Below are 16,597 nucleotides of genomic sequence, written 5' to 3' on the forward strand. Positions count from 1 at the left end.
GAACACTGGGAAATCGAGTAATCTGTGGAAGAGGAGCAGCAATCCGGGTTCATTCTGTGGGGGTGGGCTCGGTGCTATCCCTGGGTTCTGCCAGCCAGGGTGGGGTTGTATTCGGGGACTAGCTGTGTTTGCCCCAGGCTGGCTGGCAGTGGAACCGGGGGTCTGGGGTCCCCACGCATTCACACCCAAGCCAACAGTGCCCTCCACAGAGCTCGGAGCTGGGAGCCAGGAGTGTCCCTCCTTGCCGGGAGGCATCCTCTCTGCAACAAGACGGTGCCCTGGAGGGTGGGTGACTTCTCAGGTCTCCTGCACAGCCCTCAGGCTGGCTGTTCCAGCAGCCAGGGTGCTGACAAGAAATGAAGACCCTGCCCAGCACCCCCAAGGACCCTCGTGAGCAGCAGTCTAGCCCCAGCCCCTCCTGAGAGCCATAGGCTGGGCGAAGGTTCCTGCTGGACTAAGTGCCCATCCTACTGGAGCGTGAGCCCCTGCAGGAGGAGAGGGCCCCCACCCTGGCCATCGCCCCTGCTCCAGCCTCCTCAAGCGCAGCTTCTTACATCCATTTCGCCCAACAGGCATGTCTGTCGAGCTTGTTTACCCATTATTAACTCTCCCCCTGAGAGCACGTCACAGATATGTTCTCTTGTAAATGCATTTTAGAGAAACCAGGCTCAGAGAGTTTACGTGATTTCCCAAGGCGATAAGATCCCCGACTGGCGATCCTAGGGTTCGAACCTGTGTCTGAGGTACCCGATGACTCGCACAGCGACCCATCCAGGGTGGTGTTTCCCCTCCGTAAGCAGCAGACTCCCTTACTCTTCTCAGTGACATCCTCCAGTAGGAAACGTCCTTGGGAAACGCTGACGGTGTCTTTTGAGCCTCTGAGGCACCCGTCCCTGGCGCCGCAGGCGGAAGTAGCGGGCAGCTGGGCGGAAGTGGCGTGCTGACACCCCGCGTTGCTGTAGGAGTGTTCGCGTCGCTGCAGCTCTCAGCACACCCCGAGTCTGGTGTTGCGGCGCCCGCCTTAGCCAGGCTCAGGTGAGTGGCAGCGGCCGGGAGAGAGGTCGCAGCGGCCGTGGCTCTCTGCGCTCGCGGCCGACCCGCGCCTTGGCTTTTGCGCGGAGAACCTGTTCAGCACCTCCTGGTCGGAGTGACAGACGCCTCTCGCAGGCCCGGCCCTCGGGAGGATCTCGCCGGCCCTCAGCGCTCCGGAGGTCTGTGACCTTGGCCGAGCGATTTACCTGAGCCTTGATTTCTCCTCTGTGAAATGGAAGTCGTAGAAGTGCTTTTCTCACACGGCTATTGCGGGGTAGGGAGGGACTCTGCAGCACCTGGTAGCACACCTGGACGTGCGTGCGCATCGCTTGGAGGTGCTGCTTCTGCAGGCGTGGGCCGGGTTCTGAGATTCTGACCTGCTTCCGGCCGAGACCGATGCGGATGGGCTATAAGGCCACACTTTGGGCAGCAAGGCCATGCAGTATTCTGTTTAGCATTTGGGACGAGGTAATTGGGTAATTGTCAATGTGATGTATACCTTATTCCCATTTTCAGCAGTTGCTGATTGCAGAAGCCTGAGGGTACTATTGACAACCCCTCCCCTTTTTGTCTCCCGAGCTAAGAAAGTTGCCTTTTTCCTCCGTAAACCATGACACAGCTCTTCTGTCCTGACTCGGGGACTCGGGGTGGGGGTGGGGGGGCATCCTTGATAGCGGCTTCATTCGTTAGCGTCCTCAGGTGGCGCCTCCTTGTCACTCACTGTGCTGCATCTCGTGGGGCTGATGGCCAAGTGCTTTAGCACTAACTGTGCCTGGGCTTTGTGCTCCAGGCCTTTGAAGCTGCTGAGCTCTGAATTCATGCTCTCTGCCCTTGGGCACACTTTGTGAGTAGTGAGAATGGCTGCTGCTCCTGAGCCGGGTTCTGCATCGCCCTGCACTCAGTGGCTTTCGAAGGCCAAAATAAGATCTGCATAACGCAGTGGCAAAAGTGAGGCCTTGGTAGTTAGGTGTCAGGAGAGTTTTCTCCCCATGCAGTGGGTTATTTGGGTTTCCAGGAAGGCCTTGTCATGCATTGTCTGAATAAGTCAACCTTGATATAAAACTTTTGAAGTTCCTCCTTCGCTTGTCTGAAATACTGTACTACACAGCCTTGCGAATTGGAAAAGGAAGTAAAACCAAGTGTTTTCCTGAGCTAAGAGGGATGGATGCTCAGATCATTTGGGAATTTTTTTCTCAATGACTGTGTGGGTACAGATACTTCTCTTTACCTGCCTAGATCTTGTCATTCCTCTTGGAGTCCCTTTTGGATGGGCTGAAAGGACACAGGTGTCTGCTCCTTGTTGTATGAAGATTTTCTAAATCAGTCTTGTGAAACCCTTTAAGAACAGTGACTTGAGTCAGGCATTTGGCCTAGCAGGTAAGCCACTGGCTGGAATATCCTCGTCCCACACCAGAGTGCCTGGGTTCAAGTCCTTGCTTCAGCTCTGATTCTAGTTTTCTGCTGATGCACATTGTAGGAGGCAGCAAAGATGATGCAAGAAGTTAGGTCCCTGACATCCACGTGGGAGAACTGGATTGAGATCCCTGTTTTCAGTTTCACAGCCCCAGCCATGCCAACATTTGAGGAGTGAACCAGCGATGGAATCTCTCTGTCCCTGTCTCTCAAAATAAAAAGCAGTGGCTCTAACACAATGAGCTGTGGGACTTTCTGCCTCCCCTCCCCTTCCCTCCCCCTCCCCTTCCCTCTCCCTTTCCTTTCCTCCCGGTCCCTGTCCCTCTCCCTCTCTCTCCCTCCCCCCCCGCCCCCCTCCCCTCCCCAGTGTGTGTGTGTGTGTGTGTATACACATACCATTTCCTTTCTTGTCATTCTGATAGAAGAATAGCAGAGTCTTGGAGGGTGGACTGTGTAGGCTGAAAGTTTCACCTTGATTGTGATTGCTGTTTTCTCTGCTATAAGTATGGATTCTAGAACAAAGAATAGGGGATGGATTGCTAGCTTGATTTTTGGCTTGGCTTAACCCTGACCTATACATTTTGGCACTGATGCCTTAGCTTCATGATACTAGTAGGTCCATCTCCTGGGGGCCCTAATGAAGCTCAGAAGAGTCCAGGCCAGTTAACATCCTTATTAACTGCTGAAGGTCCTTCCTGTCAACATCTAAGCCAGGAGTAGGGAATATCCGGTCCACAGGCTGCATAAGACCTGCAAAATCACTTTGTCTGGCCCTGCCAAGGCAACTGCAGGCAGGGCTCAAAATTAAGTAGCGATAGCAGGCTAGTTTTTCAGTTGATAATTTTGTATGGCCCACAAATGGTGTTATAAATAGGCAAATGGCCCTTGGCAGAAAAAAGATTCCCCAGCCTCTGCTAAGCCCTTGCTAAGGGCTTTAAATCTTGGTGGAGTCTCAGCAGGAGACCTCATCATCTAGAGAAAGTTAGCTGTTTCGTTTTATTAGTCTTCAGTGTTGCTCAGATAATTTGCTGAGGCAAGAATGGTGTTTGGAACATCCATTTATTTGTGGCAGTTTTCATGGGACATGGCAGAATTGAGAGATGAGATCTGGTAACTGATAAATTGTGTATGCTGAGGGCGTCATACTTAGTCTACAGCTAGCATGGCTGCCTTCCTCTCCTTGTCTCCGCTCTTAACTTCTGCACTGTGGTTTAGAACGAAGCTATGTGGCCTTGTCCAGGCCTGTACCTGGAAGGTGGAAGGGTAACACTCCTGACTGCTGTAAAATTGCATCATTTAGGATGGTTTGGGCAGTGCTTTTGGAACTGCCAGGGTCCAAGGGTTTCTGAAGCTCCACTCCGGTTTGTTAGGACCCCCGCAGAAGAGACAGGGAGGAGGGATACCTGGGGCACTAGGCAAGCAGCTTTGTGAATGACGTTACCATGCCTTTGGACCTTCAGTGAGGGAGTCAGGAGCTGACAGATGAACATCTCAGAGTTCCCTTTCTAGCCTGTGAATTCTTGGGTGTCTTAAAGAAGGAAGAGCTAATTCTCAAGCGTGTTTTCTCTTTCTGGACAGCACAGCCTGCCCTCCTCTGCTTTGCGGAGCCTTTCTCTACTGTTCTACTTTACTGCTTCTGTATTACTTTCCTTTTCTTCTCCATAGCACTCACGACTCAGCTTCCATAGTGGTTATATTTTAGACTTGCGCAGTTAGATGTGGTGTCTGTACAGTAACTAAAAATTGCATGGTAAAACATTAGTAACTACTCTGAGCCAGTATTTTGGCTCTTCGTGCCTCTAAGATTTCTTATTTTATTGTCATGTCCGTTATTGGGCATCTGTAAAGAAGTTCTGTAGAGGCCGGCGCTGCGGCTCACTTGGCTAATCCTCCGCTTGCGGCGCCGGTACCCCCGGGTCTAGTCCCGGTTGGGGCGCCAGATTCTGTCCCGGTTGCTCCTCTTCCAGTCCAGCTCTCTGCTGTGGCCCAGGAAGGCAGTGGAGGATGGCCCAAGTGCTTGGGCCCTGCACCTGCATGGGAGATCAGGAAGAAGCACCTGCCTCCTGGCTTCGGACCAGCGCAGCACGCCCGCCGGGCGGCCATCTGGGGGTGAACCAATGGAAAAAGGAAGACCTTTCTCTCTGTCTCTCTGTCTCTCTCTCTCTCTCTAACTCTGCCTGTCAAAAAAAAAAAAAAAAGTTCTGTAGATAGGAAGTACTTACAGTAAAAATAACTTCAATGTTTTCATTTTACAGAGAGGTTATCTTCTCCATTCATTGTCTTCTTGAAGAATAATTTCCTGTTAGAACATGCATTTTGTAAATTTAGTAATTTGTCAGTTATATGTGTTTAAACAGCCAACTAGTTCAACAGCTTTCTTCTTCCAACCCTTGGTTCCCTACTAGCACTTCTAACTATTCATCCATTTCTTTTGGCATTGGTCAGTATACAGGTTGGGCATCCCTAATCTGAAAACCCCAAGTTCTCTAAAATCCAAGACTTTTTGAGCACCAACATGATGCCACAAGTGGAAGATTCTACCCCTGACTTCTTGTGAGACTCAAAACTAGGGGCAGTAAAAATATTGTATAAAATTAGCCTCGGACTCTGTGTATAAGGTGCAAATAACACATGAAGGAATTTTGTGGTTAGACTTGGATCTCTAAGATGTCTCATTATGCATATGCAAGTATCCCCAAATCTAAAAAATTTCCAAGTTTAAAACATGTCTGGTCCCAGACATTTCAGATAAGGGATGCTCAGTGTGTTTTTCTTAAAAAGAAAAAAAAATGCTTTGGTATTTCTTGATTTCACAGTTTTATATATAATCTTTTGACTTGTTTATTATGAACTTTGAGACCATAGATTTCTTATCACTACCCAACTATCCCTACTCCTTTTCCCCTCCCTTCATCCTCCATAATATGGTTAGGCCAATAGTCAAGGTTTGTATTAATGAAACTGTATAAATACTATCCGCATAATATTAAGCAGTGAGTATGAGAACATTTTCTATCTTGTACAACTTTTTTGCCTTCCCTGGAGTTAATAATTTTTGTTACTGTTACTGGCTTGGTTGTGTGTCAACCTATCATTTGTCCCCAGGTTACCCACTGGAAGTAAATTTCCCTCTCCTTGGTACTGTTCATCTCTTCCAGTGTGTTATGGTCTCATGTGCTCTTGTGCTGGGATCTTACTTCATCTTTATCCTGGGGTTTACCTTTGCTTCTCTCCTATGTTGGATCCTAACTTGTGGATCTTGTATCTCTCCTGCTAACTTTCACGTCTTCATTTGTGACAGCTCTGCTTACTTTGATCCTGGATCAGCCTGCAAACCATTCCTTCACGTAGATTTCAGTCTTTGAGTTACTCTTCTTGCCTTTTTGTAAGTATGATAAACCAACCACAGTGATAGCTTGAATATTAGACTATCAGGGGTGGGGAAGGCCTTTGGGTTTACCCAGTTATAACCCTCCAGCTCTCTGGCACTTGGAAACCCTAGAAGACCATAGATTGCTCAACACCTCTTTCTCTGCCCTTCAGTCTGGAACCTGTTTCCTGGCTCCCATTCTTGTCTCTAGTTTACCAGTAATATGGGTTTGGGAATTGATCTTGATAGCAAACTTCACTCAATCCTTTGTCAGATTTCTTAATCTTGTGAAGTCTCTTTCTTATCAATAACCTGGGATTAATAAGCCTACCTTACAGAAAAGTTGTAAGGATTGAAACTAAAACAGATAAAACAGCTTATACAAGGTCTGGCACAGAGGAAGCCCGAAGGCAGATGTGACTCTTATTATTTGCATCCTGGGATTTAGACTGTGTTTATATCAGTCAAAAGTCAATTCGAGGGCCAGCGCTGTGGCTCACTTGGTTAGTCCTTCACGTGCAGCGCTGGCATCCTGTATGGGCACCAGGTTCTAGACCCGGTTGCTCCTCTTCCAGTTCAGCTCTCTGCTGTGGCCCAGGAGGGCAGTGGAGGATGGCCCAAGTGCTTGGGCCCTGCACCCGCATGGGAGACCAGGAGGAAGCACCTGGCTCCTGGCTTCGGAACGGCACAATGCCGGCTGTGGCAGCCATTTGGGGGGGTGAACCATTGGAAGGAAGACCTTTCTCTCTGTCTCTGTCTCTCTCTCTCTCTCACTATCTATATCTCTACCTGTCAAATAAATTAAAAAAAAAAAAGATTTAAAAGTCAATTCAAAACACTGGATCAACACAACATCAAACATTGATGTTCTTGGAAATGGTTCTTTTGTTAATTTCAGGACTGTATACAGTAGTTTTACTATGTACGCTTAGGTAGAATCAGTTGAATAATTTTCGTTATTTAATGTGCTTTTAAAACAACATTATTTGGGCCCCGGTGTTGTGGCATAATAGGTAAAAGCTGCCACCTGCAATGCCAGCATCCCATATGGGCACCAGTTCAAGACCTGGCTGCTCTACTTCCCATCTAACAGCTCCCAGCTAATGCACCTGGGAAAGCAGCAGAAGATGGCCCAAGTGCCAGGGTCCCTGCACTCACGTGGGAGAGTGGGAAGAAGCTCCACCCTGGCTGTTGCAGCCATTATAGGGAGTGAAGCAGTACATGGAAATCTCTGTCTTTACCTCTCCCTCTTTCTCTGTAACTCTGCCTTTCAAATAAATAAATAAATCTTTTTAAAAAAATGACATTATTTATAGAGGTGTTTTCATTAATCCATATATTCTTCTATAATTAACAGTTTTAACCCCAATAAAAAGGAGAAACAGTTAATTTATCAAAGATGTTACAGAAAGTGTTTCCACAGGGAAACTATGCAGTTCGTTTCCTTTTATATGAGGATGTTTTAGGGGATGTGCTTATTTGTGTGCCCTCTGCTCCATTGAATCTTTGTGCCTGCAAGCCCAGCCTCCTCCTACTGGATGAATATTTGGGGTGTTCTCAGTTTTTTTGTACTTAAGCATAATACAGCTATTTTGTTTAAAATGAGGCTTTAAAAAGTTATTTCTTAGGATGTGCTTTCCAAGATGAGGTGAAGGACTACAGACGTGAACAGTTTGTGGCTTTAGCTGTATGCTGTGTTGCACTAAATTCAGATGCCAGCTTCCAGGGCAAGTCTCCGGAGGCCTGCTCTGTAAACTGGGGAATTCTGTCACTTGGTAGTCTATCTGCCTCCCCATGCCTGTATTGCAGTATTAATCGAGATTCCTAGTGACTACTGTGAGGCCTGTAAATCTTCAGTTGTTATCTAAATAGTAAAAAGTTATTTCAGTACTATTTTTCCTTTGTTTTTCTAATTTTTGAAAAGTCAGCTATCTGTATTCATAGGAATACACTAGTGGTCTGTGGCAGAGATAAGTGGACTTCTTCTGTAAAGAGCCACACTTTGTGGACCACACAGTCTCTACCACAGTTACTCAATTCTGCACTTGTAGTGGGAAAGCAGACTGTGTAATCAATGACCCATCGATGTTTGTATAAAACTGTACTTAAAATGAGATATAGGCCCCAAGACATGGTCTGCTGACCTCTGGTCTGTAACATCAGGTCCCATAGGTCGAAACTCGGTGAGCAGACTGGCCCCTAGACCACAGTAAAAGCCAAATGTTGAAGATTCAATGTGAAAGAATTCTCTGGTTCACAAAAGAGTTAGATCCTGCATTCCTGTGTAGCTGGGCCTTTGGAACAAAGGCCTTGGGCTTCTCTCTGGTCCCCTCTGTCTGATGCTGTGGATTCTGGAAGGAAGGGACTGACAACAGAACTGGTCAGGCATTTCACAAAGTTGTTCTGGCTCCATTAAGGCCCTCATGCGATTTGCTGCAGAACAGCCCTGTCTGGTCCATTGATTGGCAGCTCGGGTCTCCTTGGGTCCTGTCAAGCTGTGGCACTTAAGTGCAAAGAAAGGTAGTAAGCATTAAGAAAAGCAAGAGTACAGCATAGTTCATTGTAGAGCTTTTCATGATTTCTACCATGGGAGAAGAATGGGACGTGGACCGCGCTCAGGCAGAGTAAGGAGGTAATCAGCACCCAGCTCACTGAAAATGTTGCTAATCTGCTCCTCCGGAGGAAGGCTGTGCTTCCGCAGCTTGTCAGCCGGGCAGCAGTGTGAACTGGTGCGCCCTGAGCCCGGAGTCAGCTCTGAGCTGCCCTTTGCTTCCCAGCCCTGAACTGACGGCGAGCAGGCCCTTAGCCATCTGCTCTCCCCCACCACAATGAGTTTGTGAATGTACTTCGCAGTGGCACAGCTACTCTGCAGTAGTGATTCAGATCCATTATGAGCCTTCCAGAGAGAGCGGGCATCTTCCCGAAGGTGCAGGAACAGCCTGAGCGTGGAAGAGTTCTGTAGCCGGAAGTTTTGTACTTTAAGAACAGGGAAGGTTATTGTGGGTATAGTTAAGTAAGCTTTACATGTAATCCCATTTTTTTACCCTGTGCTATTGGCATGACAGCTTCTACAAATGTTCCTGTTTTTCAAGTGGGACCTTTATGTACTGATATCAAAGAGGTGGAGTGGGTTGCTCACTTCTGTTCCTAACTTTCTTTTGGGAGACCTGCCTTCCTCCTTCCTGTCAAATGTTGACAGAACAACTGCATCTTCTCAAGCAGACCCTACTTCCCTTCTCAATGAAGGAAGTCTGGATTGAGCTGCAGTCCAGGAACTGCCCCGTGTACTCTGGTTTTGGGCTTTCCCTGTGCCTTTATGGAAATCACACAGAGCTTATCCCTGCCTTGAGTCAACAGCAGTGTAGTTTGAATCTATTTCTTATAATGTGTAAATTTTGGTATTGTGATAGGTAGAAACCACTCATTCTTCATCTACCCTTTTTTCAGTATCTGGCAGCAATTCTGGCGCAGTCATTTGTGGTCCATGGCTCTTGTGATATGCCGAAGATTTCCAGGCAGTTTCTGTGGAACAGCTCCCCGTCCAGCTCTAATCAAGCACCGTTTAAACAAGAAATTGCCTGGTCAAACCTGTGCGGACTGTGCTCTCAGTATTGACACCAGAATGGCAGCCACTCTCAGGTTGTTAAAGCCTTTAGAATACCGAGCATTTTGCAGTCCTTTTGCCTCCAGTTCAATCCCAAGTGTGGCATATTGGAATGTGGGAAGCAACACAAGGCACCAGGGACAGGACTCTCCCGAACACACTGGCCCCCACCAGCCTAGCAGAAAAGTTAAGAACATTTGTAGCACCTCCTCTTCTCGGAAGATCCTCACAACGAGCCGAGCCCTCCTGGGTCTGGAATTCAGCAAGGCTTCTACCTCCAAGGCCAGCACGTTGCAGCCAGGCTCACCGAGGGCCAGGAGAATGGATGAAGAAGATGTAGAAGTTTTTGACACCCTTGAAAGCACCCGAGTTTTTCTGCAGCTGAGACCAGAGTACCAGCTTCACAGCTACCACAGGGCTAAGACTTGTCAGCCCCTGACTGTTTCAGAAGGAGAACTAATTTTACGTGAAGTCGCAGTTTATCAAAACAATCTCCAGCCTCAAATCATTGTGGATTATTTCTGCAAACTGAGCACTTTGCCTGCAGAGCAGCGGCCTCTTTTGCTGTCCAGTACCAGCTTTGCATTGCTCTGCCAACTGAGTGTGAAAAACATATGGCTCTTTAAGACCCCGGATCTGATCAGTATTTTGAAAGCCTTTGTCAGTTTAGGAGTCTCTCACTCCCATCCAATGCTAGATGTGTATGAAACCAGATTTTGCCATCAGGTGTGGGAGATGAATCTGGATCAGCTCCTTCTGGTAGCTGATCTGTGGCGGTACTTGGGTCACAGAGTACCTCGGTATTTAAAAATCTTTTTTAGTTATCTTAATTTGCACTGGAAAGATCTATCTTTGTCTCAACTGATTCACTTAATTTATATTATAGGTGAAAGTCGTGAGGTACCCCAGGACCTAATGCGAAAACTGGAATCATTGATCCTTAAGTATATCGAGTTGGTCAATTTAGAGGAGCTTGGTACAATCTGTTTAGGATTCTTTAAGTCAAGTAGTAGTCTCTCTGAATTTGCCATGCGGAAAATTGGAGACTTGGCTTGTGCTGACATGCAGCATCTGAGTAGTCACGCCTTAGTGAATATTCTTAAAATGTTCCGTTTCACTCACGTGGATCACATAACTTTCATGAAGCGATTTGGAGAGATTGCTCCTCAACGGATTCCTTCCCTTGGAGTTCAGGGTGTCATGCACCTGACTCTGAGCTGCTCGGCCTTGCGCATCCTGGATGAGAGAGTAATGAATGCTGTGGCTGCTTCTCTGCCTCCCAGGGTAGCACACTGTCGAAGTAAAGATGTTGCCAAAATTCTGTGGTCATTTGGAACTCTGAATTACAAGCCACCCAATGCAGAAGAATTTTATTCCAGCTTGATAAATGAGATTCACAGAAAGATGCCTGAATTCAGCCAGTACCCGGAACACCTGCTCACCTGCCTGCTGGGCCTGGCATTTTCTGAGTACTTCCCAATAGAGTTCATCAATTTTGCTCTGAGTCCAGAGTTTGTCAGGTTAGCTCAGGAGAGAAGTAAGTTTGAACTTTCTAAGGAACTGTATACTCTCGATGGTACAGTTGGTATTGAGTGTCCAGACTATAAAGGCAGTCGTCTTAGTTCTCATTTCCAGCAAGAGGTATCTGAAAAGCTGTGGAACTTAGCAAGAAAGGATATGACCTCAAAGCCTGAATTTCTAGAAGCCCTCTTTTCACTTGAGACCATGTTGGGTGGGCCCCAGTACATCAGGCACCATATGATTTTGCCTCACACCCGATCTTCTGACTTAGAAGTCCAGCTTGATGTTAACATGAAGCCATTGCCATTTAACACGGAAGCCATCCCAACTGAAGATGTCACCAAATTAAGGCTTAAGCGTGTAGGAGTCATCCTTACAGATGATTTGATGAATCAGTTACTAAAAGGGAAAGTCAGAGGGCATTTCCAGGGGGAAGCTGAGTCAGAGACTGAGCAGCAGCCCATGAAGTTAGAGAAGGCAGCCATACCCTTGGGGGACTCCCTTTGCAAAGTAGCCAATAGATCAGAGGCAGTGGAGATGGCTGGCTTGTGCTCCCCAGTCCATGCGCAGGCCCCACTAGTGAAACTGGCTATTCAGTTGACAAACAAGAACCAATATTGCTATGGTACCAGGGATCTCCTTGGACTGCACAATATGAAGAGGCGACAGCTGGTTCGGCTTGGATACCGCGTGGTAGAGCTACCCCACTGGGAATGGCTCCCACTCCTGAAACGAACTCGCTTAGAAAAGCTGGCGTTCCTCCATGAGAAAGTGTTCACGTCTGCTCTCTGAGGGCCTTCGGGGGCATTTGTACTCACAGAAGCTATCCGTACACACAGTACCAGCTACAGGTGGAGTGTCCCTTTCCTGAAATCCCAACTCTCCACAGTCACACACTGGGCACTGACGTCAGGTTCAGAATGTTTGGGATTTTGGAGTTTGGTTTTCCAAATTAGAGACACTCAGCTGATAAAGTCTATGCAAATGTTCTAAAGTCTGAAAAAATATGAAATCTGAAACACTTCTCATCCCAAGCATTTGAGAGAAATGATATTCAACCCATGTTACAAAACATTTATAAAAGGTGGAATATGTTTGGTAATAAATCTTCTATCTTGAGGAGACTTAGTTGTGTTCTTGTCTGTGGTGGAGTGGTGCTGGTCTGTTACTGTGAATTGTAACTTGGTGGGGTTGTACAAATTGCTGCCAATTTGTGCTTATTACTCTTAGTAAATAATAAACATCTTAAAAAGTCCTATGGTCCATGTAAGTGCTGTTACATTTTTCTTTCTGTGTTTACTGGTAAGCCTTATGTAACAATTATTTTTGGGCTTTTAGAATAAAAGTCTGTCTAGTCAGATGTTATCTAAAGTAATTTTTTTTTCTTAAATGGTTTTCAAATACTTGGCTTTAAAATAAGAATCTCTTAAAACATCACTTGCATTTCAAGATTTCCTCCCCCTCCCCGTGGGTATTTTCACACCCTCTAAAGCTAAAAGTCCTTTTTCATGTTTAGACTTGGTTAGTTGTCATAGCTGGTGATTCTTCCTACTTTAAGGAACCATCTCAGAACCATAAGCTTGAGGCAGGCCTGGTGGCACAGCAGGGTAAGCAGCTGCTTGAGATGCCCACGTCCCATGTCAGAGTGCCTTGTTCATGTTCCACCTGCTGTGTGCTTCCATTTCAGTCTCCTGCTGATATGCCTGGGAGGCAGCAGATGATGTCTCAAGTACTTGGGTTCTTGCCACCAGAACGGGAGACCTGAATGGAGTTCCTGGCTCCTAACTTCAGGCCTGGCCCAGTCCTGACTGTTAAGTGGATGGAAGGTATCTGTGTCTCCCTCTCTCTCTGTCACTCTGCCTTTCAAATAAATCTTTGTTAAAAATAGCTTAATATCTTCCATTTAGCCCTCCCTTCCACATTTCTACTCCTCTTGCATAAATTGTCCCTCAGTCCCTGCACCCAATATTTTCATTCTGGTCTCCCTGTTCACCTGCTGGTGGGTAACTGTGTGAGACAGGCAGAGACAACTGCTTTTTTTTTTAACCAGCTGTAAAAAAAGTACTTGTAAGTCAGACTTTTTCGTGGATGGACAGGTAACTCAATTTAGAAATTATAAGCAGTATTGTACTTCTCTAAAAGCCAGAGTGCCCCATTTATAAAATTGCTCAGTGCATTGGTATTCCACCCACTCTTTGAGGTTAAATGCTTTTCTCTTATTTGACAGGTAATCTTTTCTCCTCTTCTTCTCCCCTCTGTAACCTGTTTGAGCCTAGTCTTTAGAATATGTGTATTTGCCAGAATTCTTTCTGTGACATTTTTGTGAGACTCAAAATCAGATTGCGTAACTCAGCTAAAGCATCTTCTTTGTACGTCAGAGGAAGATGGATGCTCACGTATTCACAAAGTGTCATGGTCACCTTATTCTTTTCCAGTTTGTTCCTTCGTACTTTCTTAGCCTCAGGTTCTGAACCTCAACCACAACAGGTCGGCTTGATTGCTTCACGCTCCAAGGAAGCACCAGCAGCAGGCTTCACATAGGGTGACCAGCTTGTCCCAGTTTGCCTGGGACTTTCTTGATTCTGTCACTAAAAATTCCACATTTGGGGGAACCCTTTAGTCCTGGATAGACCAAGACAGTTGGTCGCTCTTCTTCCGATTCCCTTCTTGACCCCTCTTTGTACTTGGTCTGCCTGAGTCTGAGTATAGGGAGGCAGAGGAGAAAGGTTAGTCTCTGTCTGAAGCCCCAGTTCTGTAGGAGCTGTCAACTGCAAGAAGTGCTTCAAGCATACATCTGGATCCTCTGTCCTCTCTGATATCATCCCGAGACTGCAGCATTCTAACCAAGGTGGTTAACTGCTTAAGTCAACATTAAACCCATGCAAGGAAAAAAATACTATCCCACCAGTCTAGTACATTGCACATTTAAATTCCATGTCTGCCATTACCTCCCAATATATGCATATTCCTGAGTGTAGATGTTGAGAAAATATGTGATTGTGAGTCCACAAGTTTTGTATTTATGTTATATATACTTTTGCAATTTTCTACAGTCATATTTATCCCATAAAGTGACAAAAGGGGCTGGTGCTGTGGCGTAGCGGGTAAAGCTGCCACATGGAATGTCAGCATCCCATATGGGCGCAGGTTTGAGTTCCAGCTGCTCCACTTCAGATCCTGCTCTTTGCTATGGCCTGGAAAAGCAGTAGAAGATGACACAATTCCTTGGTCCCCTGCACCCCCGTGGGAGACCTAGAGGAGACTCCTAGCTCCTGGCTTCGGATCTGCACAGCTCCGGCAATTGCAGCCATCTAGGAAGTGAACCAGCAGATTAAAGACCTCACTCACTCACTCTTCGCTTTCTCTGCCTCTGCCTCTCTGTAACTCTGCCTTTCAAATAAATGAGTCTTTTTAAAAAATAAAGTGACAGTAAGAATGAAAGTGTCACTCAGATTTGTTTCTCATAATGTGGACAGTGGGCTTACCTGGAGGTTTTTTTTTTTTTTAATTAATTAATTTATTCATTTGAGATGTAGAGTTACAGAGAGAGGGAGAGACAGAGAGAATGGTCTTCCATCTGTTGGTTCACTCCCCAAATGACCACAACAGCCGGAGCTGAGCTGATCTGAAACCAGGAGTGAGGAGCTTTTTCTGAATCTCCCACATGGTGCAAAGGCCCAAATACTTGGGCCATCTTCAACTGCTTTCCCAGGCCATAACTGAGAGCCAGATTAGAAGGGAAGCAGGTGGAACTTGAACTGGCACCCATATGGGATTCCAGCACCACAGGCAGAGGTTTAGCCCACTATGCCACAGCACCAGACTCTTATTTTTTTTTTTAACTTACTGTATTTGTTTGAAAGGTAGAATGGCACAGAGGGAGGTACCATCTGTCAGCTGGTTCACTCCTCAAATGGCTGCAGTGGCCAGGGCAAAACCTGGCTCCAATCACTTGGGCCATTCTGGGACCAGCACTGTGGTGTAGAAGATTAAGCCTCTACCTGCAGGGTTGGCATCCCATATGGGTGTCAGTACAAGTCTCTGCTGCTACACTTTAGATCCAGCTCCCTACTAATGTGCCTAGGAAAGCAGCAGAAGATGGCCCAAGTACTTGGGCCCCCGCAGGGACCTAGAAGAAGGTCCTGGTTTATGCCTGGTCCTGTCCTGGCCATTGTAGCCATTTGAGGAGTGAACCACCGGATGGAAAAGATCTCTCTCCCCTTTTCTCTAGATCTCTGCCTTTCAAATAAATAAATAAATCTTTAAAAAGAAAGATACTTTCATATCTTCATTAAAAAGAATACAATTTCTTAAGTATGTTGAAATTCTTATAAGGTATACTCAGTTGTAGTGTTTATTTTGAATAACTATTCCTCAAAAAGAAGTAAAGGGAGAGAATGTCAAGGGGAAAGCTGAGACTACCCATTTATTTCTAAGTTTCTACCTTGGTCCTAATCTTTGATGTCTTCAGGAAGCCATTTGCAGAGTAGCCCCAGTGTAACAGCACAGGGAGTGGGAACATATCAGCCAGACTAGGGGAGACTCGTGCAAGGGTGAATTGCCTCCTAAGTGGTTCAGGATTGCTATTGTCGGCTAGAAGGTCAATGGCAGACTTTTTTTAGTGTCATTTCCCTTTCTGGTTATTGGCTTTCTGTGACTCCCCTCTTACTGGTAGCTCTCAGACTTTTTCAAAATACAATTCTTAGTAAGAAAAACCCTGAATGAATTAATATGTGTTTGTATGCGTATATATGTACATATATTTATAACAGAAACAAAAATTTCACCAAACTGTTCGCACCCTTAAGTGCAGTACACTCTGATGTTTCTTTTGTATTCTACTTATTTTTAAAAAAAAATGGTTATGGCTCTGTAATTTGAGTTCTCTGTTCTTGACCTGCCATAACCCACCAGGTGAAGTAGTGACACCCCCTTGGCATGGCGTTCAAGGCCCTGCCTCCTGCTGCCTCTAGCTAAGTGGCGTATTCAGCATTTCCTGAACCGTCTCACGCTGTCCCTGCTCTGTGCCTTGACTCTTATGGGTCCCTCTTCCTAGAGTTCTTCCCCTTCTGTTCCTGCTCTCTCTCTCGCTCCTACAGGCCAGCATGTATACGAATCTGGTCCACTCTACCATTAGTGTATAGTAGCTGTCCTTGTCTCTTCACTGTTGTCCCCAGTTCACATGTTACTTACATGACTTCTTCCTTGGATTCTGGGTATCATTTTGGGCCACCATTTCTTCAAATTTTTAACATCAGGATCCATAATAAAAAATTTTGTATTAGATCAAGTATATACATTTGTTAAATGTCTGTATAAAACCAAAACCAAAAATTTCAATGATATAATACCCCTACTGTGTGCACTCTGATACTTTATTTTCTCTCCTAGTTATTTCTCTCTTCAACTCATAACTTGATTTCAGACACCACTAATTGACAAACATTAGTTTAGGCCATCCTTCCTCCCTCTGAGTGTCACCTGCCGAAAACTACTACAACCTTTGTATTCTGCTGTCACTGTGGGAAGGAAATTTTTTTAAAAGATTTATTTATTTACTTGAAAGTCAGTTACGCCGGCTTCGTCGCTCAACAGGCTAATCCTCCACCTTGCGGCGCCGGCACACCGGGTTCTGGTCCCGGTTGGGGCGCCGGATT

General features: G+C 46.1%; 1 protein-coding gene across 1 annotated transcript; it reads left to right on the forward strand.

Moving 5' to 3' along the window:
• Nucleotides 1–946: 946 nt before the first annotated feature.
• FASTKD5 (FAST kinase domains 5) lies at nt 947–12,209 on the forward strand. The gene is made up of 2 exons (XM_062203942.1): nt 947–1,035; nt 9,263–12,209. Exon 2 carries the CDS (start codon nt 9,300–9,302, stop codon nt 11,730–11,732), a length of 2,433 nt encoding a protein of 810 aa, XP_062059926.1. The 5' UTR covers nt 947–1,035; nt 9,263–9,299; the 3' UTR covers nt 11,733–12,209.
• The last annotated feature ends 4,388 nt before the right edge of the window (nt 12,210–16,597 follow it).

Source organism: Lepus europaeus, chromosome 10 (assembly GCF_033115175.1).
Source record: "Lepus europaeus isolate LE1 chromosome 10, mLepTim1.pri, whole genome shotgun sequence".
Classification (NCBI taxonomy): Eukaryota; Metazoa; Chordata; class Mammalia; order Lagomorpha; family Leporidae; genus Lepus; species Lepus europaeus.